The sequence below is a fragment of the Pezoporus occidentalis genome, unplaced genomic scaffold, assembly GCF_034315485.1.
Source record: "Pezoporus occidentalis ecotype Australia unplaced genomic scaffold, CSIRO_AGI_Poc_V1 ctg324, whole genome shotgun sequence".
Classification (NCBI taxonomy): domain Eukaryota; kingdom Metazoa; phylum Chordata; class Aves; order Psittaciformes; family Psittacidae; genus Pezoporus; species Pezoporus occidentalis.
In genome coordinates, this window is record NW_026915202.1 from 310,432 (window position 1) to 334,699 (window position 24,268).

The 24,268-nt window shown below is 45.1% G+C and overlaps 1 gene segment (V, D, J or C); it reads left to right on the forward strand.

Moving 5' to 3' along the window:
* Positions 1-12,766: 12,766 nt before the first annotated feature.
* On the forward strand, positions 12,767-20,729 carry LOC134168810 (M1-specific T cell receptor alpha chain-like). The segment is given in 5 exon segments: positions 12,767-12,879; positions 17,888-18,151; positions 18,581-18,628; positions 19,791-19,896; positions 20,369-20,729. Coding segments are annotated over 5 exon segments (507 nt in total).
* The last annotated feature ends 3,539 nt before the right edge of the window (positions 20,730-24,268 follow it).

Here is a 24,268-nt window from a genome sequence, read left to right on the forward strand (position 1 = left end):
CGTTGTGGTTTGTTTTGTGCTTTTTCTTCTGAATTTGGGATGATGATTACTGAAATCCAACTGTCCTGATGACCACTAAGATTAGAAATATGGTTTTGATAACTTGGATTTCTTGTTGATTGAATTTTGTAGACTTTGTACAATGAAGTGGAGATTGGCACATTAAAAAGCATCAGCAGGGCCATGAATTGTAGACTTCGGGATTCAAATGAGGTCTGGCCTTTCAGATCACTTTGAAGAGATCCCAGCAAGATATTTTGCATCACAGCAAGAAGGGATGCATGTCTAAAACACGGTGTTTTTTTCCACTCACTGATACTAGGAAGAGGCCAACAGGAAATAACGTCTGGTAGTTTGATGGAGCGATAGTTTCCATAGCAGCCTGGTTAGCAGTCAAAAAGACCCCACCACACACACTCCTCAACTCGTCTTCCTCTCACAGGCAGCAGGCAGGATGCTGTTGCCAACATTTATGACTAAGTTACACCCTGCAAGATTAACTCCTTCTTGTTTTGAAAAACAAGTTAACCACATCCTGAAGGGGGAAGAAGGTTTTTCATGCACTGAGTTGCTGCTAGCTTCAAGACAGCCTCTACAGAGTGCATAGTAAGATCTGTTTAGTTAAGTTTTGTAAAGTTAGTCTCTCAGACCCTTCAGATACCTACAGGAAGACCTTCACCCTATGCAGAAGATAGGTGAAATTTGCATGGAAATCCCAAACTAGTAAAATGCTTATTTAGTGCATTCTACCACATAATGTATATCGGGGGGAGCCTTTCACTAATATTTTTATCCTGATTTTCTGATGACACTCTGAACCTTTTTATCTTATTCCCCACACCTTTCCCAGTCTCCCAGGCAAGACTCACACTGGCAGTACCATTTCTGTGTCTCTGCAAATCAAGGAATGCCATTTTCCTCAGTAGTCCTTGGTTGTGCCTTGCAGCTTTGGCAGAACTAAAATCCTGCAACACATCACAAGCAAAAAATGGGATCTCCAAATGTGTGGCTATGGAGGAATAATGTTGACTCCTACAGAAATTTATCAGGCCGGTAAAGACATCGGTCTCTATTGTTTCAAACACTCATTCACATTGGTGTAGGACACCAGAGCCTTCATCTCCATCACTAGAGGATTCATGACCTGAGTGATACTCCCATGGCCAGTTTTTTAAGACCACTGGAAAGCCAACTGAGATGGCAAACCAGGCGTTATTTCGCCTTCTCATCATCCAATCTTTTACAGATACTTCAAATAAGATAAACTGATTATTTTCTTATTATTACTCTAAACAATACCAAGCTACACGAGAATGGTAAATGCTAAACGTCTGCTTGTACAACTGAATCTTTCTGTTATCTTATATAGCATTAAAAATACAATATAAGAAAGCGATCCCTGCATTCTGCTCGCTATCTTTTGACCTCTATGTTCTGTTCCCCCAAAAGACTAAGAAGTGCCTGGTGAAACCCGACTCATTGCTGTGAACTTCCTGCCTTCCCTTGATCTCTCCTGCTCCCTGCTGGTCCAAGTGTTTATTGTGCTTACAACGTTTTAGGTTTGACGCCATCCAGTAAAGAGGTCAAACGAACAAAACCCCAACCCAAACCACAACCAAACCCCTACCCCCAGCACTGGGCGTTGTCTCTGCACATGCCACAAATCAAAAGTCTTTGCTCTTCGTTTGGCTTCTTGCCTTGCCAGCAGGTGTAGATGAAAGCCCCTGCTATGTGATATAAAGGCTTTAGAAAGTCCAGTGCCAGAAATGCACAGGTGAAAGAAGATGAATAGTTGAACTGAGATTCAAAGAAGCTTTAGTCGAAGATGGAAGCTGAAACAGTTGGGCAGTTGGAGGTGATTTGAAACAGGAAAAAATGGAGTAGAATACAGGGAACATCGACAGCACTGCATTTGAAATTCATTAGTGGTTCTAAGGGAGCTTAAACTCTAAATTATTCAGGAAACTTGGTGGTCCTAGGTTGAACAAAAGACGTCTTGCTGGGATTAAGATATGTGTTTGTGCTCTGAGAAGCTGTTATGTCTAAAGCAGACTAGGGTCCTCCCAAGGGATAGACATCTTGCTACACAAGGAGGAAGTCTGAAACAGCAGCACAAACTTTCTGGCTTCAGGCAATAAGAGGCTGATGGGAAGATGGATGAACACAAGTGCCAAAGAGTCTGGTGTCCTGTGATAAAGGAATTGCAGGGCAAGTTGGTGCATCCAGGAATGCTACAGGTGAGAGGCAGTCAGAAGCTGTGTTCTTCTGATGAAGCTCTCTACTCCCTTGAACTCTGAGATCTTCTGTGGAAGGGTTTCTCACTGGAGAAGGACCAAGCCACACCAGTGCCATCAAGTTCTGGCTGTGGACCTGGCTGCTTCTGGAAACAGGTAAGCCTTTTTGCTTTTAGCCAGGAATTTTGCCACAAACCTGTGTATGTAATAGTTCATCAGACTGGTAGTTCAGGGTGCCATACATTGGAATATTTCTCTATATTAGATCCACTGAAGTCACAGTAATGACTATACCAAGGGGTATACTCTTGAACAAGACATACTCAAGTTTAGTGGTGCAATCAGTCATGGGGAGGGTGGATGTTAAAGGTCTGGCCTCAGAGATGGTCACTTGCTATAAGTCTCTGGCAAAATGGCTTATCCTTTGGTGTCCACTCTGTGTGTGCAATAGAAGAGAAATGAAAGGCCTGAAAACCTCTCATGTATCCAAATGCAAGTAAATGTGCTTGAGGTTGCTTGGCTGGAGTGCATCTGATTAGCTAAGATATTCTGGAAGGGATGCCCAGATTTTTTTATAGCTGACCCTGCTTACCCATTCCTCTCTATGGGATGTGACACAGGAAGAAAGATTGCATTGATGAGAAAAGCAAAAGTGTTTGAATAAATGTTCTTCCTCCTCTGAAGAACATCTGCACATATTCAGGTATTTTAAGAGAGTTACTGCAGAATTATTTATTTTACCACTTTTCTGCCAGTTACCTTTTCTCAGCAGACAAATGCATGGCTGTTTTTTGAGATGCTGTTCATTTCAATGGCTTTGTCACGGCTTGGAATACTTAATTGCTGTGTGTAATCGTCGACTTGTTTTAAAATGAAAATTACCAATGCCTCTATGGGATAAGGAATAGTTACAATTCATAACGTGCAAAGAAAACATCTTGAATTTCTTATTCATCTTCATGGCTACAGTTAATTTTTCTGACTTCTACAGTTGCTGTTATCATAGGAAGATGCAACTACATTATCCTCTGCGATATATCTGTGCTAGGCTGGTGAGGTAGGATCCCACAGCAGTGGGATTCATAGGAGCAAATTGTCATGAGAATGTTTGCCCTAGGAAGCTTGAGAAGAACCACCTGGAGAGATCCCTTTGTACACATCAAAGCTAGAAACTGCCTTTGAGTGGAAACCTCCTGCCAGCATTTTGGTAAAGCTCTATATCACAGTGAAACTTCGTAGGTGCCTACACAAAGGTGACTTTTGGAATGGGAACAAGGCTGGCTGTTCATCCAAGTAAGTGCCAGAAATGAACATCCCAAAACCTGAGCTTGATGATGCTGTGATGAACTTCGGCTTTTGGGGATTTAAAGGTCATTTATTCCCTCAGTGAGAAATTCCCCAGCTGTGTTTGCACAGTTAGTGGATGTGTCACGTTTCAGGTAACAATGAGTAGGTTAATTCAGGTACAGACTTGAATTGGTCTGCATCCTATTTGAAAGGCAGTGAGTGATTTATGCCCTGATGAGGTGCAAAAAGGACTATGTAGGGCTGCATTCATGACATCTTCATCACTGTATTGCTAAAAATCTGATTTAAACAAATAATCCACTTAAATATATGTGGGACCACACTGTATGCAATGAACAGCTGAAATGTTCATATCTATCACAGCAATTCATTAGGAGTATGGTTAATTATTTGACTGCAAAGGCAAGTTCTCTCATATTTTAGTCTGCATAAAAGATCTGAAATCTTCATGAAGAGCAAAGAACGAAGGCTTGTGGTCAGGGTGCAAGCATTTTCCTGTCCAGGTAGCTCGCAGAATGGGAATGTTATAATGAGATTTCAAATATATGCCTAGATTTTCATTGCTGGGTTGAGTAAGCCTGGGATGGGATCACCTTGGTTCATTCCTGCCCAGAAATCATCACAGATCTGCCGTTTCCTTGGTTTATGTAGAATTGCAGAGGAGGAAAGGTTTTTGCAAAGGAATTAAATGATGTGTGAGCTCAGGACCAGTTGAAGTTTGGCAAAGGAACAAGGCTCAGCATCACATCGGGTAAGTGCATGATCTGAACAAAAGTACCTTGAGAAGTCCTGGAGAACTCGGTTCTTGGAATTGGTAGTCCATAATGATCTTCTTCCGTATCTACTGCTCCTAAGGCTGAAATGGCAGTGTGGCTGGAACATACGGTGTAAAGACAAGCAGCAAGAAAAAATAGTGGAGTTTCTGTAAGCTCTGGTAGTAACAGCTTATGGAGAGTCCTTCTTACAGTAGCTACAGTGGAAAGCTTCTACTCACCCGAAAGAAGCAAGGATGAGATTCCATCCAAATGAAACCAGTGTAAGTCAGCATGCAGCGTCAGAGAGCTGTGACAAATCTTTCCCAAGCTAAAGAACTGTCTCATTGCTCATGCAGCTGGAGCTTCATGGTATTCTTTGGTAGAGAGAGCCATTGCACACAGTGTAAGAATGGACTCTTCTTCTGCTCATAGTTATCCTTTCTGAAGAGTATCTCAAGGGCTACTTATACATGAGCAAGAAACAGAGAGAAAAGAAAATGGCTCTTCAGAGGATCAGGAATTCTCTGTCCTGTTTAAAGATGTTATCTAATATGCATTAACAGAGCTAGAAGAGCCTGTAGAAGTTATGCTGCTGTGAAATCCTGCTCAGGTGTCCCAGCCAGGCATTCTGACTGCTCAGTTACATTTCCCCTGAAATGCTGTGTTCAGGACTGGGGAGTGAGGTGCTTCTGGTAACTGCTCTCTATCAACCTGCGAGGAGATGGAGAAGAGACAACCCAGCCTTTATTTTATGGAGATATTTAACAGCCACACATCGTTTCATTTTGGTAACCAGAGTCTCCTGCCATGGAACCTGAAATGGGCAGGAGAGCTTGGGAGATTTTGTAAAGGAGCTTCTGGCAGTGTGTATTCAGGAAACACAGCAAGACCTACCTTTGGAGGAGGAACCAGGCTGCTGCTAAAGCCCAGTAGGTATCTCTTAGCAATAAGGTTAGGAAAGACAGAGAACTTCAGGTCTTTTGTCAGACCCTCCTTGAAACACAGACAGAAGAGCTTCTTTCAAATACGAAGGAAAAGGCATGGGGAAGAAGAGCACATTCTAAACAATTCCCTTTGAACCTCTCTATCATTTTGGCATGCGTGGAACAGGTCAGGAATTGCTATTGTTCTGCAAGATTAGTGAATGACCTTTGTGTGGCCAAGCATCATATTAGTCAGAATGAAACCTATGGGGGAATGTATCTGAGATTAGTGTTCATGAATAACATGTCAAAGATTAGGCGAAACTGGCTTCTGGGGCTTAGATTTGGAACTTTTACTGGGTTTGTTCCAGTGGGATAAACAAGAGAAAATAGGACCTTCAACTGTTTTTCTTGGGGTTTCCTTCTGCTTATTTTTTCTTGGCTTCTTTCTGCTATGGGTCTGGTCCATAGGCTCAGGCTGATTGGCCTGAACTCCTTCTTTAGACCAGGAGAAGTTTTAGAAACTATTGTTAGTTGTTTAAAAGAAAAGGTTAAAGGCTGAAACTTCTCCTTACCAGTTTTGTTTGCTTGTTTTCTTTGCTTCTTTTGCTTATTTTAGATCTGTTTGCTTCTTTTCTGTTACAATTTCTGATTGCCCATCACTGTGGGACAACTGGGTCTTCTGGAAACTCACCCCTGGGAGAGGCACAGGTACATCTTTAAACAAATAGCTGTTTCACATCTAAAAGCAAGGCTGAGTTTCTCCTGTTCTAACTAGGGCAAAAGTTGTTCTACTTCAAAGCTACCCAAAGACCTTCAGCTACGTTATGCTCACAGCATAATGAGCTTGATTTTCTACTTCATACTTTCCAGAATCTTTTCTATCTGCATTTCTATGGTAAGATCAGAGGAATGCAACTGCAACAACATCCTAATTTGGAGTCGGAAGTGTGTGACGGGTGACATCTGTTTTCCCCCTTGATCTCTTTTGAAGAATGCATCATATACTTGTCTGGACTAAAAGTTGTGTGTGGTTTTTGTTAGTCGTTGTTTCACTGTGTGAATTCAGCATCCGACTGGAAAGTCACATTTGGAAGTGGCACTCAACTGACAGTGAAACCAGGTAGGTAGAAACCCAGAAGAAGTAAGGGGAGGAAAGCCTAATCCCCTTTTCTGTGAAAGAGACATTAAAATTCCATTGTTCTTTCCTTCTATGGCAATTGAAGGTCACGTTTGACCTTACCTCAGGGGAAAAAAGAGCATTATAAATCTAAATACCTATTTGGAGGCCTGTACTCTCCTGAACGTGTCATGGAGAGCAATAACTTTAGTGAATGTTCAGAGTTCAATGAAGGTTCTGGAGCAATGGCTATAATCATTTTGTGGGCAGCCTCTATTGATGTCAGTTGTCCTCATGAGAGGAATAGAGAAAAAGAGTATCCATCCCAATGGGTGAACAGTGTAGGGTCCTGAGCCCTTTTGCTCAGGGGCAGGTATTTTGTGCCATGGCCATGCGAACACAAGCTGGCTGTCTCTGTAATGATGTGGATGAGCTGGTGTTCCTGTTGAGCTGAAAACCACTGTGTGAATGACAGAAAGCTCACCTTTGGCAAAGGGACACGACTTCATGTTTTCCCTAGTAAGTGCCACCTCTTTATTGTAGTCTCCTTCCATGGTGGGTAAAGCTACCCACTGCCCAGCAAGGTTCCCAGCATCAGTCTTCCTGGGCTTATGGTTCTTCAGCCATGGGGTTACTTGCCACCTTCTCTCCTCCAGGACAGTCTTTGGCTCAGGGCAGGAGCAAAAGACCTCCAAATGGAGTTTGTATCCATAGGTCCAACAGTGCTCTTGATCCCAGGGGGTCTTCACTTGGGGATGTAACTGACTGTCAGTGACAATCAGCGATGTGTACTCAGGATGTGGGTGCCCAGCTTTGCCAAGGGCTTGGGAAGGTTTTTGTAAAGAGAGGAAATGCTGTGTGAACACGGGAACTGGTGCTTATGCACCCATCTTCGGCTCTGGAACAAGACTCTCTGTTAGACCATGTAAGTCCAACACTGCTCCTGTGCTTTCTGCTTTCTTTGAGGCCTTTCTTGGGGTGGTTGAGAGCAGCGACATGGCTGGGTGTTTGATCATGTATGTTTGGCTATATCTAGTGATGGGCTTTGCTAAGGGAACATGCTAGCTTGGTCTGAAATAATCCTCCTTGCTCTCAGTTTCGCTGGGGTGAACAAAGGAACAGAGGCTGCCAGTACAGGGGGTACAGGGGAGATGTGCTGCTTCTCAAGTGCCTTGCGGGGCTTTTTGTAATGGAAGGAAACGCTGTGTGATTATGGCAGTGGCTCCGACATGCTGACTTTTGGCTCAGGGACCAGGCTGTCCGTCCAACCTGGTGAGTGTGCAGCTTCTCGTGTCTGATATTTCAAAAGCCCTTGAGTGTCCTCTAGAGCAGCCTGTAGGTGCACCTGGTAGATCCATGCCACCTTTAACAGGGGCAGGAGAGCAGAGGTGCTCTTTCAAGGTACTGTCATGCTTTAAAGTGTTTCCGTGTGGTGGAGTTCAGCTATTTAGGGGAACGTGCTTTGGACATGGTGCTCCAGGATGCTGACAGTCCAGCAGCCAGCTGGAATAGAGGTGTGATTTAGGACAGACAGACACGGACTGACCAGCTTGTACTCAGTACCTGTGCATGACTGTGGAAAGCCATGGGGGATACATAAAGGGGATTCAGTTCTCTTCCTTACCTTAGGACTTCCAGGCAATTTGGGCAAGGCTCAGCTTGTGTTTGGTAAAATGTTTCCTGATAGTCATGTGAAACGCCTCTAGGGAGGTAGATTGTTGCCCATGGTGTTGGACAGTGAAAGGAGGAACCTCCTGTGGCTGAGCAGATGGGCAGAAGCAGAGGGCTGCCCACAAAAGCCAAGCAAATGAAACTGTCCACCACTGACCCACATTGCAGAAACGCAGTGAGTGTTCACTTCCATGCGAGCATCCTGACTGCCCAAGGTGGAGGTGAAGGGGCTGCCAGTACAGCCCCGTTGGTGGAGGTGTCACCAGCTGGGAGCTAACCCTCAGAATTGGCCTTAAGTGCTCTGCTCTTGTGACAACAGCCTCAAACTCACCTTTGCCTTAGGGGCTGTCTTGCCAAGTAAGCGGATTAAACCTCCGTGTTGCAGCATGACCCAAAGTTATGTCCCAAGGCTGTTTTGTGACTTGGCAATAAAAGGAATTTGCTGGTAGAAATGCATAACTCTATTTACATCTTGCACAGTAACAAACCCCACCTGCAGATGGAAATGTGGTCTGAAAGAAAGGTGGTATTCAATGGTTAATCTGACCTTAGACTGGGATTGTGTTGTTCCCATCCCTTTCCACCATTCCTGCACTACAAGGCTTTGGCAGGGATCATAAAGCAGTCCCTCTTCTTAAGGATTTGGTTGTTCCCATCTCTGACACCTGAGGTGGCTGCAATCAAATCTGGTTACTGCTATGCTTTTGAACATGAAAAAAGGTAATTGAGAAAGAGGGGCTAGAGGAGCAGTGTGGAAATCTGTATGGGTATTTATAGGTTCTTGCAGAGCCAGATAGATGCTTGAATGTATCCAAGGCCTCCAGCACCCACTGAGGTGGCTGGAGGAAGAGACCCATTTTGTAAAGACAGCTCACACGGTGTTAGTGCTGGATCATGGACAGAACTCACATGGGGAAGTGGAACCAAACTTCTTGTTGTGCCAGGTGAGCTGTCTCCTCTCTGTGTTCAGATGGACTCAACAGAGACAATCCTGTGGTCTAGCTTCACAGATAACAGTGTAGTGGCTTTGGGGAGCAATTTGGGATGGATTTAGTATTCCCCTCAAAGAAGTGGTTGACTTCCTATCTAAGCAATGTGCACGAGGAAAGGCTCCATCCCAGGGAAAGGAAGCAAGGGAAAACTTATGAAAAACAATTAAATTTTTTCCTCCTTTGGAAGCTGTGACTATGTACTGACACCTAAGAGCCTTTCCCAAGAATTTGAAGGAATGGGAAGCACTGCCACCCCTGTGCTGCCCCTGCTAGCCTAGGCATAGCTGGGTAAAGGCTTAGGGAGATGTGCTGCTTCTCAAGTGGTTCGCGAGGTTTTTGTTATGGGAGGAAATGCTGTGGGATTATAATAGCGGCTACGGCGAGCTGACTTTTGGCTCCGGGACCAGGCTGACCGTCCAACCCAGTGAGTGTGCATCTTTCCTGTGTTTGCTTTGTCCATAGTCCTTGGCTGTTCACCGTAGTGCCCTCTTAGGCATACTTACTCTGGGTCACATTGCAGGTGGGAAGGAGAACATGGGCAGTGTTTCATTTAATGCAGAGAATGTAATCAGGGGAGTCTCAGGGATACTGGACATGCACAAAACCTCCCACTTGGATGTGCAACTTGAAACGCAGTTTCAGGAACAGATTTCCCCATGCTCTGTGTAGCAGCACTTTTGGGCTGCACGGTCCCCCTGATACTGGAAAGCGTTCTCATGGGAGGGAGGTGTCACTGATAGCCTTAAAAATAAGAAAAGACAAAGGGAAACCCTGCACTGAAAAGTCCAAGTGAGCTGGGAATATTTTTCCCCTTGTCCAGGAAATGACACTGGACTCAAGCTTATTGTGTCAGGGAGCCTTGCTATGGCATGAATGCAGGTTCTTTCTGTTTGAGGCCATGTGCAGGGCTGATGCAGACATTTTTGTAATGAAATGTGTCACAGTGTGAGTAGTGCAGACCAAGTCACTTTTGGAAAGGGAATGGAGCTTTTGGTGATACCAGGTAAGCAGCAACTTGTCCTGGAAACTGGAATTGCTGAATTTTTATCTTGCTTTTAGTAGTTATATGGAGACCAATCGTGGAAGGGAATTGTGCAGGTCTCCAGGTGTCCCTTGGACTTGCTTTTCCTGCATGTCCCTTTGCCTTGTGCTTCTGTGCTGTCTGTTATGTCTGTTATCAAAGATTCTGTAGAAGCCTGTTCCCAATTCCCTCTTCTGCCTGGGCACTCATGGATGTATGCGTTGTTGAGAACTGATACCCCAGCAAAGGATGGAGGCAGGTCCCGTCCATACTAAAGTTGTTCCAGTGGTCCTTCTGTTCTAGTGTCCCTGTATCCCTGCACTGTTCGTGTTGTGGTGGAAAGCAGAGTGTGAGCAATGGTGCTTACCACAAAGGCACCTTTGGGACGGGACAAGGCTCTTTGTGTTGCCCAGAAAGTGCTTGCTGAGCAAGCCAAGACTGCCTGACGCTTTTCAGGCTTGGTGAGCTCTATGGAACATGCACCACCTGACTGGTTTTTGATCAACCTGGGGTAGATTTCCCACTCTAACAACAATCCAGGGGAAAAGCTGAAGGAACTGTGGGGACAGGGGAAGGAAGTTGAGGAGTGCCCCTTAGTTCTGTCCCCAGCCTTGGACTCATCCCACATGGGCATTGTGGCAACCTCTGCTCCTGCCCTGGGATCCTTCAGTCTCTTGTCACCCTTCTGCTGCCTCTCCTACAAGGCCTGGCTGGGCAGAGCCCTGGGGACAGATGCTGCTCTTTCAAGCAGCTTGCTGGGCTTTTTGTTATGGAAGGAAATGCTGTGTGATTATGGCAGCAGCTACAGCCAGCTGACGTTTGGCTCAGGGACCAGACTGTCTGTCCAGCCCTGTAAGTGTGCAGCTTTTCTTTGTGCCTTTTGCCAAAAGCCCCTTAGGGTGCCTTGCAGATAAACTTGTTCTATCGAGCTCACCTTTCCTAGGGAAGGAGAACAGCGGTGCTATTTCCAGGCAGACAATGAAGAGGAGTCTCTCAGATGGTGTATTCATGAAATCCCCCCTCGTGTAACTGAAGGCAGAAACAGCAGTCCTCCAAAATGGAATTTGTAAGCACAGGTTTAACAGTGCTCTTGATCCAAGAGCCAGATTAAGGAGGGAGTCCCAGCTGAAGATGGAGCTCACCCTAGACTGGGATTGTGTTGTTATTCCCATCCCTTTTTGCCCTTCCTGTAGAACAAGCCTCTGGAAGAAAAATTGCCTACTGGGAGCAATCAAATCTGGTTCCTCCAGCACCCACTGAGGAGGCTAGGATCATAAAGGGCTGCAATAAATTGTTCCTTGATACTTTGGGAGTAGGGTGCTCCCACCTCTGATACCTGAGGTGGCTGCAATCAAATCTGGTTCCTCCTATGTCCTTGAAAATGGAAAAAGCTGTTTGAGAAAGAGGGGCTAGAGGAGTAGTGTGGAAATCTGTATGGGTATTTGTAGGTTCTTGCAGAGCCAGAGTGATGAAAGAGTACTGGAGGATGGAATGCACTCACATGGGGAAGTGGAACCAAACTTCTTGTTGGCTATGGATTTAGTATTCCCCTCAAAGAAGTGGTTGACTTCCTATCTAAGCAATGTGGACCAGGAAAGGCTCCATGCCAGGGAAAGGAGCAAGTGTACTCACATCCAAGAGCCTTTCCCAAGAATCTGAGTGACTGGGAAGCACTGCCACCCTTCTGCTGCCCCTCCTAGCCTAGGCATAGCTGGACAAAGGCTTGGGGACATGTGCTGCTTCTAAAAGTGGCTTGCGGGGTTTTTGTTATGAGCCAGATGATGCTGTGTGAAATGTGGCATCAACCTGTCCAGGGACCAGACTGTCTGTCCAGCCCTGGCCTCTGTGTGCACCCACTCACCTTTCCTAGGGAAGGAGAACAGAGTGAGGCAGATGGTGTATTCATGAAATCCCCCCTCGTGTAACTGAAGGCAGAAACAAGAGACCCATTCTTGACCCAAGAGCCAGATTAAGGAGACAGCTCACATGGTGTTAGTGCTGGATCATGGACAGAACTCACATGGGGAAGTGGAACCAAACTTCTTGTTGTGCCAGGTGAGCTGTCTCCTCTCTGTGTTCAGATGGACTCAACACCGACAATCCTGTGGTCTAGCTTCACAAATAACAGTGTAGTGGCTTTGGGGAGCAATTTGGGATGGATTTAGTATTCCCCTCAAAGAAGTGGTTGACTTCCTATCTAAGCAATGTGCACGAGGAAAGGCTCCATGCCAGGGAAAGGAAGCAAGGGAAAACTTGTGAAAAGAAATTAAATTCCTTCCTCCTTTGGAAGCTGTGAATATATACTGACATCCAAGAGCATTGCCCAAGAATCTGAGTGAGTGGGAAGCACTGCCACCCTTCTGCTGCCCCTGCTAGCCCAGGCATAGCTGGACAAAGGCTTGGGGACATGTGCTGCTTCTAAAAGTGGCGTGCGGGGTTTTTGTTATGGAAGGAAATGCTGTGTGAATATTGGTAACACCTACGAGCTGACTTTTGGCTCCGGGACCAGGCTGACCGTCCAACCCAGTGAGTGTGCATCTTTCCTGTGTTTCCTTTGTCCATAGTCCTTGACTGTGCACCATAGTGCCCTCGTAGGCATAGTTACTCTGTCTGGGTCACGTTACAGGTGGGAGGGAGAACATGGGCACTGCTTACTTTAATCTGAGTGACTGGGAAGCACTGCCACCCTTCTGCTGCCCCTCCTAGCCTAGGCATAGCTGGGCAAAGGCTTGGGGACATGTGCTGCTTCAAAAGTGGCTTGGGGTTTTTGTTATGGAAGGAAATGCTGTGCGATTATAATAGCGGCAACTACGAGCTGACGTTTGGCTCAGGGACCAGACTGTCTGTCCAGCCCTGTAAGTGTGCAGCTTTTCTGTGTGTCTTTTGCCAAAAGCCCCTTAGGGTGCCTTGCAGATAAACTTGTTCTATCGAGCTCACCTTTCCTAGGGAAGGAGAACAGCGGTGCTATTTCCAGGCAGACAATGAAGAGGAGTCTCTCAGATGGTGTATTCATGAAATCCCCCCTCGTGTAACTGAAGGCAGAAACAGCAGTCCTCCAAAATGGAATTTGTAAGCACAGGTTTAACCGTGCTCATGACCCAAGAGCCAGATTAAGGAGGGAGTCCCAGCTGAAGATGGAGCTCACCCTAGACTGGGTTTGTGTTGTTATTCCCATCCCTTTTTTGTCATTCCTGTAAGAAAAAGCCTCTGGGGGAGGGATCATAAATTGTTCCTTGATACTTTGGGAGTAAGGTGCTCCCATCTCTAATACCTGAGCTGGCTGCAATCAAATCTGGTTCCTCCCATGTCCTTGAACATGAAAAAAGGTAATTGAGAAAGAGGGACTAGAGGAGTAGTGTGGAAATCTGTATGGGTATTTGTAGGTTCTTGCAGAGCCAGATAGATGCTTGAATGTATCCAAGGCCTCCAGCACCCACTGAGGAGGCTGGAGGAAGAGACCCATTTTGTAAAGACAGCTCACACGGTGTTAGTACTGGAGGATGGAATGCACTCACATGGGGAAGTGGAACCAAACTTCTTGTTGTGCCAGGTGAGCTGTCTCCTCTCTGTGTTTGGATGGACTCAACACAGACAATCCTGTGGTCTAGCTTCACAGATAACAGTGTAGTGGCTTTGGGGAGCAATTTGGGATGGATTTAGTATTCCCCTCAAAGAAGTGGTTGACTTGCTATCTAAGCAATGCACACGAGGAAAGGCTCCATCCCAGGGGAAAGAAGCAAGGGAAAACGTGTGAAGAGAAATTCTTTCCTTCTTTGAAAACTGTGACTATATGATCCAAGAGCCTTTCCCAAGAATCTGAGTGAGTGGGAAGCACTGCCACTCTTCTGCTGCTGCTGCCTATGCATGGCTCGGTGTAGGCTTAGGGAGATGTGCTGCTTCTCAAGTGGCTTGAGAGGCTTTTTGTTATGGAAGGAAATGCTGTGGGATTATGGGTCCACCTACAAGCTGACTTTTGGCTCCGGGACCAGGCTGACCGTCCAACCCAGTGAGTGTGCATCTTTCCTGTGTTTGCTTTGTCCATAGTCCTTGGCTGTTCACCGTAGTGCCCTCTTAGGCATACTTACTCTGGGTCACGTTACAGGTGGGAAGGAGAACATGGGCAGTGTTTCATTTAGTGCAGAGAATGTAATCAGAGGAGTCTCAGGGATACTGGACATGCACAAAACCTCGCACTTGGATGTGCAACTTGAAACGCAGTTTCAGGAACAGATTTCCCCATGCTCTGTGTAGCAGCACTTTTGGGCTGCACGGTCCCCCTGATACTGGAAAGCGTTCTCATGGGAGGGAGGTGTTACTGATAGCCTTAAAAATAAGAAAAGGCAAAGGGAAACTCTGTATGGAACAAGAACAAGGCTTTGGGTCAAGGGATCATAAAGCCTTCCCTGATTCTTAAGGAGCAGGGTGTTCCCATCTCTGATACCTGAGGTGGATGTAATGAAATCTGGTTGCTCCCATGCCTTTGAACATGAAAAAAACTAATTGAGAAAGAGAGGCTAGAGGGTGTGTGGACATCTGTATGGGTATTTATAGGTTCTTGCAGAGCCAGATAGATGCTTGAATGTATCCAAGGCCTCCAGCACCCACTGAGGTGGCTGGAGGAAGAGACCCATTTTGTAAAGACAGCTCACACGGTGTCAATATTGGAGGATGGAAAACACTCACGTGGGGAAGTGGAACCAAACTTCTTGTTGTGCCAGGTGAGCTGTCTCTATGTTCAGATGGACTCAACAAAGACAATCCTGTGGTCTAGCTTCACAAATAACTGTACTGGCTTAGGGGAGCTATTTGGGATGGTTTTAGTATTCCTTTTAAAGAAGTGGTAGACTTCCTCTCTAATCAGTGTGGACCAATGAAAAGCTCCATCCTGGGGAAAGTAAGTGAAAACTTGGGTAAACAAGTAAGTGAAATAGAAGAAGAGAGATGAGAAAGAAACTGTAGTAGCTTTTAATAAGTGGTGGTGGTTTGGATTTGTCAAGGATGGAGGTAGAAAGAGAATTGCCTTGTGGCTCTTCTTTGTGGCATGGAATGCCACATTTAATGAGGCTGTAGTGTGGGGAGGAAGAAAAATAAGCCATGGCCATGGAAGGAAGGTGTAATGCATTAGAAGTATGTCATGCAAAATGGTGGGATTTCCTTGAGGAATGTTACTCGGGCAGATTGGGGTGGATAGAAGTGTTATGCAGGTTTTTGCTATGGCAAACAACACAGTGTCTGTGAATAGCTACCAACTTACCTTTGGACGTGGGACCAGGCTCGTGGTGATACCAAGTAAGATTGCTGAGGTTTGGGACAGAGTTGTTGAGGGGGAAACTTCAGTCCCCCCAGGGCCAAGGTGAATGTTTGCTGGGAGAGCAGCGAGCTGCAGTTCAGAAGCTGTTCCCAAAACGTAGCACCGGCAAGCTCTTGGTTCCTGCAGTGTCTGCTGGATATTGCAGAGCCGCAGAGATGCTCTGCAGAGCAATGAATGGAGTTCCACCAGCTGTGGAGCTTTCCTGGGAGACAAGATGTAAAACTGACAGCTTGTGTTGGTGCACCATTCCGTGCCACTCTTCCAGGTGTGTGAACTTTGACGGGAAGAAATAAACTATGGAGTTTTCTGTGAGTATCTCTCACTGAGTATACCCCACTTGTAGTGGGGTAACTTGAGAAGTTCACATACCTGGAGAAATCAGCAGGTTAGTTCCTACTCTTAACAGTTTATGAAACTATTGGAAGGAAACCCATGACACAGAGCTGGCTTAGACAATGTCACAGGCATGAAGCTACTCCTAGTGGCACAGTACCTCTAACCATGCAGGGCCCATAAAAGACCTCTGGCAGACCTTTTGGAACTTCCACTGGGGACAGCCATCACTAAAGTGCTCATTAAGTCACTGGTGTTGCACCTCTGGGGTCAAGATTAGCCTGTATGAGTGTGTAAGGAGGTGTATTTCCTCTGAGTTGGGCAGCAGCTTCAGGTTAACTCTAGTTGTGGGATTTCATGTCTCAGGCTGAAGAACGGGAAGAGGATCTAATCTCTGTCACACCAGTTCCGGTCTGACCAGAGATACAGAAAGTTCGCTTTGGAGGGAGTGGAGAATGATGTAAATCTGCATAATACAAGCTGTGTGCTAAAGCAGCTCAGGATTTCTACTGCAGCTTGTTTGGAAAAAAGGCATAGGTTTCAGTGTGATGTTGGAACAATCTTCTACTGCTTTCTCCCTGAAATCAGTCTCCAGAGTGGGCTTTCTCTGTAGAGTGGGTAGGAATAGCATTCTAAGAGCTCTTGTTCTTCCATCTGGAAGATATCCTCCAGTAAAGATGAAATTAGGCTTGGTGGACAGCTCAGAGTATCATGATTTCCTTCTCAGTCTTTCCTACAAGAAGAGGTCACAAATAGCGATACAGCACCTCCAATGCATCCGCCAACTCATTCAGATGGAATAACAGGAAGCACAGGTCACAGCGCTGTGGTTATCATAGATGGCATTTACCAAGACTAGCTGAAAACTTTCATAAGGTGCAAATATGCAAAGGACCTTATCGGAAAAAGACTCTAGTACCAGAACAAAGGCAGCAGCCACTCTGAGTAAGAATGAGTACTTTGCAAAATAGGTGCTGCTGAAGCTGCCTGCAAAAGCATTGCACAGATTGAAAGGGAGAAAACCACAGTAATTTGGAGAGAGCTGGATCTGTAGCTCTTCAGAAAGCATGATACTCATTATGAGAGAGAAGCAGAACAGCTCCATCAATTCCTCCTTCTTATTTCTTTCATATATATGTACTCCGTGACAATGATGTACCCTGGTTCATCTCTATTTTATACAGGGATCTACCATAAAGCTTTCTATCTGCTCGTGTCTTCCTTTCCCTAACAAGCATCACTGAAATCTATTTCCAAACCAATAACTGGGAGGATGGGAGTTGGGAACGGTGTTGAAGGAGTCAGAATATATATTAGCCTGTATTCTGCACAGGTGGGAAAGAGGAAGCCTCATTAACTTCCTCAAAGCCAGGGTAAAACTAGGATAGATAGAGAGCAGTTCAGTAGAAGGGCCAGAGAAGGAATACTTAAGCTTTGTGGATTAGGCTTTTTTCTGACATCATGCTAATAAAGAAGCAGGCTATTTTCTTTAAGGTGCTGACAACTAATGAAAAGCATTTATCTCAGTGACAGGGTAGGGGCTACACTTGCATAAGGGTTTGAGACGGTTTCTAAAAGCCAAGATTGAGTTCAGATTTCTTCCATGGGAATAAATTGAAACTTCTTCATCTGGGAGCTAAGTACTCCTTGGTATTTCTACAGTATTTAGCAGTGTGGTGTGTGAACAGGCACAAAGCAAATACTAATCTAAACTCTCAGCCCTACAAGATAAGAGTTGTGAACAGTAAGCCTTCAATGATATTTCATCTGTTCATCATTAGAGTAATGCAATGCCCATCACATTTTACTATTACTCATGAGCAAAGATTTAGGAAAGCACCTTCTCAAAGAATCAGACTTCAAGAGCTAGACCAGATGAAATGTATGCTGAGGGTACCAGTTTACAAAGCTAAATGTGCCAAAGAGAGTTTAACCACAGGTCATGTTTTGATATGTGTGGAAAATCCTAGTCTAACTGACTTGCTAGCAGAATTTGAAGCAAGAAAACAGAAATAAACCCCAGGTGTCTTAGTCTTCTATCTGCAGCCTTCAGTTCCCCACACCCTTCTTCTTCGAGGGAAAATGTAGTAAAAAATCTTGTCCTGCACGGTCAAGTAGAGGAACATGATGAAACATTCATTGGTTTCATCTTTCTTTCCCTAAAAGCAGCAGGAAGTATGACTGTGTATTCTCATCTAATGTCTCTTCTTCTTTTTCAGACATTACTCCATCTCCTTCAGTCTACAGGCTGACCTCTAAAGATGATGAGAATGTGGAAATGTGCCTTATCACAGATCATTCCCCTGAAAAGCTTACTCTTAACTGGGCTGATAAGGTGACAAATACTGTTGTGGAGGTGACAACACCTGAGAACAAACAGGAAGCCAGCTACCTGTCAACCTACTGGGGCAAGAAAGATGAAATGCTGTGTGGTGCAAATCACGAGGGATTTGGAGCACTGGAGGGGGAAGATCCTGAAAGTGGTAATGGCATTGTTGCATGTCTGTACAGGGTTAGTGGTACTCTGGTCTCTGTGCTAGTGGTATGATCAGGACTCACATCTCCCAACCCTGCAAGCTGCATTATGCTCCCAGACTCTAGAGGAATGTTGACTTGTTGCCTCTGTTCCCCCTTGCTGGAAACAAGATTAAGGGCTGGTAGACTGGTACCGTCACAGCAAAGAGCTCTTAAAATCACACTGTGGAGCATATAAAGCTTGAAATTCCTCTGTCTAATGGAACACTAAAGTTTAATTGGATCATGTTTTATGCTTGCCCTGAAACCAGCAGAAATGTGTTTCTGGGAGGGTTTACTAGCCAGAAACTCTAATCCAGCCAGTGCAGATTTCTCTTTATGAACTTCCAAGCAAGTACATTTCTGTTATTAATTACATTTATTGCTATTTTTTGCAGGTTCCAGTGCTCTTTGTGTTACAGGAATGTCTCTACAATTCAGGACAGGTATGTACACAGCATTTGAGGGGTAAAGCTTGTCCTGATTAAAGGAAATGGCTTCCCAAGTTTTGGTTAATGTTTCCTGTTTGCAGAACTCCTGTTGGAGCAAAAAGCTGACTGGAAACTTCTGAAAGAGCCCCAGAGGCTTTAAATGTCAAAGCTGGAAGTCATTGGGTTAATGTAGTCTTCCAGGTCTGAGCTGGTAATTTGGTGTAGCATGTGCCTACATGCCCTTGCTAAGACCAGCCAAACACTGCTCCCCATCCTGTAATGACTGAAAGTACCAATATGAGTCAGCCTTACTGGATGCCTGTCTGCATTTCAGACTTCAAAAGAGTTAGTTTTATTTTGGGGTACACAAACACCTGATGAACTAAAAGATAAGCACGTGGTTTCTGCAGTGTGTGCTCAGAAGCAGGGTTGCACTAAAGATATGGTGCCTCTGAGAAAGCTTTCCTTCAGCTCATGGCTGTGGGAGTATACTAGCCAGTGCTGGGGCCCAGGCAATTGCTGCTCCTGCTAGTTCAAAGGAGCTGACCTGCATCTGCTCTTGCCCTGTTTGCAGAATAGCTATGCTTTTGCAAACCTTGCTCAAAAGAACCCAGTTAGCCAAATGTTTCCAAAACACCACTGCAGAGAAACACCCACCAGTAAACTTGGCTGATTTGATCAGTCTTTTCACAGGGTGTGATAAACATAAAATGACTATTTGATGACAGCTCCCTGCTTCCCCAATATAGAGCAATGTATTTGCAAATGAAAATGGCTTTGTAACTTGAGCTTAATAGAAATTCCAAGTAGCCTTTGTGTTCTTTGAATCAAATTAAACTTGTTATCCCCATGCCTATCTTAAAAAACTTCATGGAGAAGAAAGAGGGATGCCTCCAGCATCCTGAGTTTATAAAACACTTCATTTAAAGCCAGCTAGATGGTTGGCAGACTTGCATATTGCATGAGTAAATGGTTATTGAATGAAAACCTGGCCCTTGAAACACCAATTGAAAGAAATTAAAGTGTGAGACAGTCCCACTCACTGTCTCAGGAGCTACCCTATTAGATGGCTCAGTCATACAAAGCAGAACAGCTTCATTAAGAGTGCTTGTAAGTCTTTCTGGAAGCGAGGATGTCTCAGTGCTCTTGTGACTTTCATCCTCCGTTCCTTTTACAGATGAGAACCTGAACACGATGTCTTTATCACAGCTGGGTCTGAAAATAATTTTAATGAAAGGAATAATTTTTAACGTCCTGATGACGATACTCGTGTGGAAAAAAAAGTGAGTATGCATGGGGGGGGTGGCAAGGCCTCTGATAGAAAACAGCTGCATCAGTTCATTAGCTGTGAGTGTTCCTTCTCTCTGTAGTAAGTGTTTATGCAGTCTATGCATACACCTTTCTGTATACCAACAGTAAAATCCCTCCACTCCTTTGGCCGTATCATTGCTTTTGCCCACCCCTGAAGTCCATTTACTTTTCCTTATCCACATGCAAATTTAACTTTTTCCTTCTTTCTAGATATCCCTCCCTTCTATTTCTGCATCCCTCTCTTGTCTGCATTCATCCATTCAATTCATCCCCTGACCAGTCTCCAGCTGGGAATGTTTGATGCTTACTGACTTTAAGACCTTACACCTGATATACTAGCTTTGGTCTAGTGTCTCTCCTCCTTCTATTGCCTAGACACTTCAGGTCTGCAATCTTGTCGCTGTATCCCAAATAATGATATAACACACCTTTATTTTGTTACAGGAATGAAAGTAACTAGATGGTGCAGTCCTGAAGTATCAAAAAAGTCTGCTGAGGAACCTTTACCAGAGCACCATCTGCAAGAGGGCACACAAGCATTCCTATTGAAAGAGATATCACTTGCTATCTGTGTATCAGCCAGTCATTATAATCTAAATTGCTTTATTTGCATTGTTTCAAAGCTACTCAAACCTAAGCTTAAAATTTCCAGCATTCTCCTCCCCCAGATGCCTGATTCATTTAGCACGACAATGCCTCTTTTTGCATAAAGCACAGTTTGGCATAACTATAAATTACCAAATATCACACTTACCTACTGGTGTTAAAATGACATCCGATTTCTGTTGTTTGGAGGTGGTGTTTGTTGAAATCTGCAAGTTAAATATTACCTGAATGTGAATTTTTCATATTTTGGTAGCTTTCAGGTATGCACCTCTTAGGGTTCAGTTAGTTTCAGTTGCAACAGTTTGAAAAGCAAAGGGAGAGTTACTCGGGTCACCCAAAAGTCCTGAATTCAATGAACTTCTCACTTCATTATCACAGAACAAAAGAATGAGCTTTAGTACTTTTTGGGGTCTATCTGGCCTTAACATTTTCTGAATTTAAATCAGCTGAAGATTTGGCTTTGCATTTAGTAAAAATACAAACTACTTTTGTTCTTTTTCTTTAGTTCTAATCTTTGACATGGTCTGGTGGAGGTGTCCCATGCCCATGGAACTAGATGATCTTGAGGTTCTTTCCAACCCAAACATTCTAGGATTCTATGATTTTATGATCTTGGATTTCCCAATGTATTTTCATAATCATTGCATAAAACCACACTGAAATATTTTCCTGCCCATGTCTCTGCTCCTTGGAAACACTGCATGCATGTAAAAATCACATGCTGCTATTGGTTGAATTGTATTGGCAACGACATTGATGTCTTTGGCATTTCTTTGGGCCTTTGGCTGCTATTAAACAGTTCTTATCAAAAATAAGAAACTTGTTTGTCTTTTGTGTCTGTAGTTTGAGGCACTTGTTTCACCCTTCCAATGAGCTTTAGGAATGAGCCTGGCCTTTAGGGCGAAGGAGGGAAAGGGCAGCAGACTCTTCCCTTCAGCCTGACTTGGCCACCAAGGACTAGGGGGATCCACTGCAGGGATCTACAGAGTCTCTTCCCAGAACATCCTTGCTGTGTCTGGGTAAGAAGAAGCTTGGAGGGTGGGGAATGGTGGAAAGCAGCTCTCCTCCAAGGGTAGAGTTTGCGCTATGTGAAGACAAAGGTAAAATATGGCTTGCCCACAGTAAGGGGAGTAGTCCAGGCTCTTGAAGGCAGATACCTACTGCTATGGAGAACACAGAAAGCTAAAGTGTCCTACCTCTGAATGTTCCCCACTCCCAAGCATCACTGGAGAATAAGGTCCCTGCTTTGCATTAATGACACCAACTGTCCAGACTGTGTCTCCAGGCTCAGACTGCTACTGGCAAGCTGCATTTGGAGGGAGAAATGAGAAGGGTGCTCTGTAAGAAACACAGCCTTTCCTGCAAAGCCTGAACCTTGCTCACACCTCACACCAGGGTCCAAACTGAGTGGCAGGGAAGGCCTTGCTGGATGATGGGGGTGATTCTCCCTCCCTGGGTATTTCTCACCCTGCTGGATTCACAGCAATTGCAAGGAACTTTGATTTTGAAAAGGCTCATGCTTCAAATGCTTTTAGACAAAAGCCCTGGTGCTTCACGTGGGAGACGGCCCTGTGTGGAAACCAGGCCAGCATTCCTGCCACAGCACAATAGTCTTCCTGGTCTCCTGCCACAGTGCTGCCACCTGACAATTTAGCAGGTCACAGGGTGACAGAGTTACTGACCTCTTCAAACTTTCTGGGTACAGATGCTCAGGGATTCATTCTCTTGCCTCTCCCTTGAAACAACAGCCACTCATTTCTCTCCAGCTCTTTAAATATGAGATTTCAGGCAGCTCTTGAAGCTTACATTTTGCTCATGATGAGATCTGTCACGTCACTTGATGAAGCTGCCTAAACCAGATTTGAATTACAAAGCAAATCATTACATTTCACAGATTTCCAATGGAGTAATCACATTCCAGAAGCCTTCAGGGAAGGAGGGTTTCCATCCTCACTACTTTTATCCATCTGAAATGTTTTGTGTTGCACTTCAACCCTGCACCTAGCTGTATGGTCAAAGAGGAACAGTGTGCTGCCTCTTTTTCCACATCTCAGCCTTTTCCAGGTTCAATGACTCCAGTAATATGATTTGCCAAGTGAGGAATGGGTGTATAGATAAATGTTTTGACTGAAGTGACTCTTAGTACACGATCTGCAAAACACTGAATTTGTAGGTCTAGTTTAAATATACTTTAGAGATATTAGTGGAGATATCATCACCACTTTGCTCTTTCTTGTTTATTTCAAGAAAGAAAGCCTGCAGTGCAAAGCAAAGGCAGGAAACAACACAGTAGGGCAGGATGTGGAAGGGGTCTGATAGCCCAGGTGGGGCAGGAAGAGGCTGCACCACCAGTTCCATGATGCCACAAACAAGATCTGGGTCACCTTTTGCTGCTCTTCTACACTCAACCACATAAACCACTTCCTCTGGAAAGTGGAGCACAAAACGGGGGGCGAGGGGAGCAGGGCTGGTGTGACACGTGGCAGGGAGGAGGAGATGCGTGTGGAAAAGAACAGCAGACGTTAGGCCACAAGCCAATATTGAATGAGGTTAAGGCACCCTCCCTTCCTGCCCCTTCCCCACAGCCTGGTGCTCTTAGTTCTGGGGGGAAGTTGTTCTGGGCATGGCAGGAAAGATTGAGCTATCTATAGCGTGGGCCGGGTAAACGAGGGGAAAAAATACATTATAAAGCATGGTAAGGGGTGGGGAAGAGATCTTAGAACTGTGAATTTGCTGATAGGCCTCTGCACCCTGTTATACAGTCAGTGAATCTGTGCAGGAAAATCCTTTCACTTCTCACTCAAAAGAGAAGGGAGGAAGATGGGGCAGGCCAGAGTCCTCTCACATTAGCAAGGAAGGAGATACCTCTCACATTAGCAAGGAAGGAGATACCACCCTCTTCCCAACACCAGCTCCTGTCCCTTAATACCTAGTTATGGGTAGGAGGTGAATTTGCATCCTTTCTAGGGTTTTGCTGGAGAAAAGACCCTGACATCTGCCACCAAAGTATGGTCTATGTAAGGAGCAAAGCTTCAAGTTATCTACAGACTTGTGAAAACTTAATCACATGTGGAAGTAGCTCTAATGGGACCTGCATTCTAGTGCTGAGTTCATGGCAACTAGTGGCATTGCAAGCTGGTAAAAATTAGCTGGGGGGGAAGGAACCCTACAGAATCCCCACTTTTTCCCCTTTTCCACAGGCTCCATGTAGTCCTTAAGCAGAAGTGGCCATAGAAGAGTCCTTGAGTCACGCAAACCACAGGGAGGCACTAGCAGCTCACAAACAGCAGTGGCAAAGGGGAGAGCCGGAGCTGCTCTGCCTCTTGTGGACATGGGGCTCTGCTTTGCTTCCTGTGGACACGCTGGCTCTGCTCCGCCTGACTGAGGGCCTCTCTTATGGGAAAGAGCGCGGTGGCTCATTTACAAGACCTGCCTGCTGTCATGTTCCCTGCCTGCTCCCCAGCAGTACAAACCCAGCTTAATGCCTGGGGCTGGAGGGAGATGGTGCTGTCAGAGCTGGCATGAATTCTCTTTTCCTACCAGACCCAGAGAGCATCCTTCGTGACAGTAAAGACCCAGCTCCCTCATACCTCATTCTTCAGAGCCTATAATAGGCAAGAGACTTAGGAGCCCCAGGTTTCACACTTTTACAGGTTTAATGGCTGCAGCACATCTGGAAATGCTAGAAGGGAAAAGGTGGTGAAGAGAAGCCATAATCTAACACTGAGGCTGAAGCTA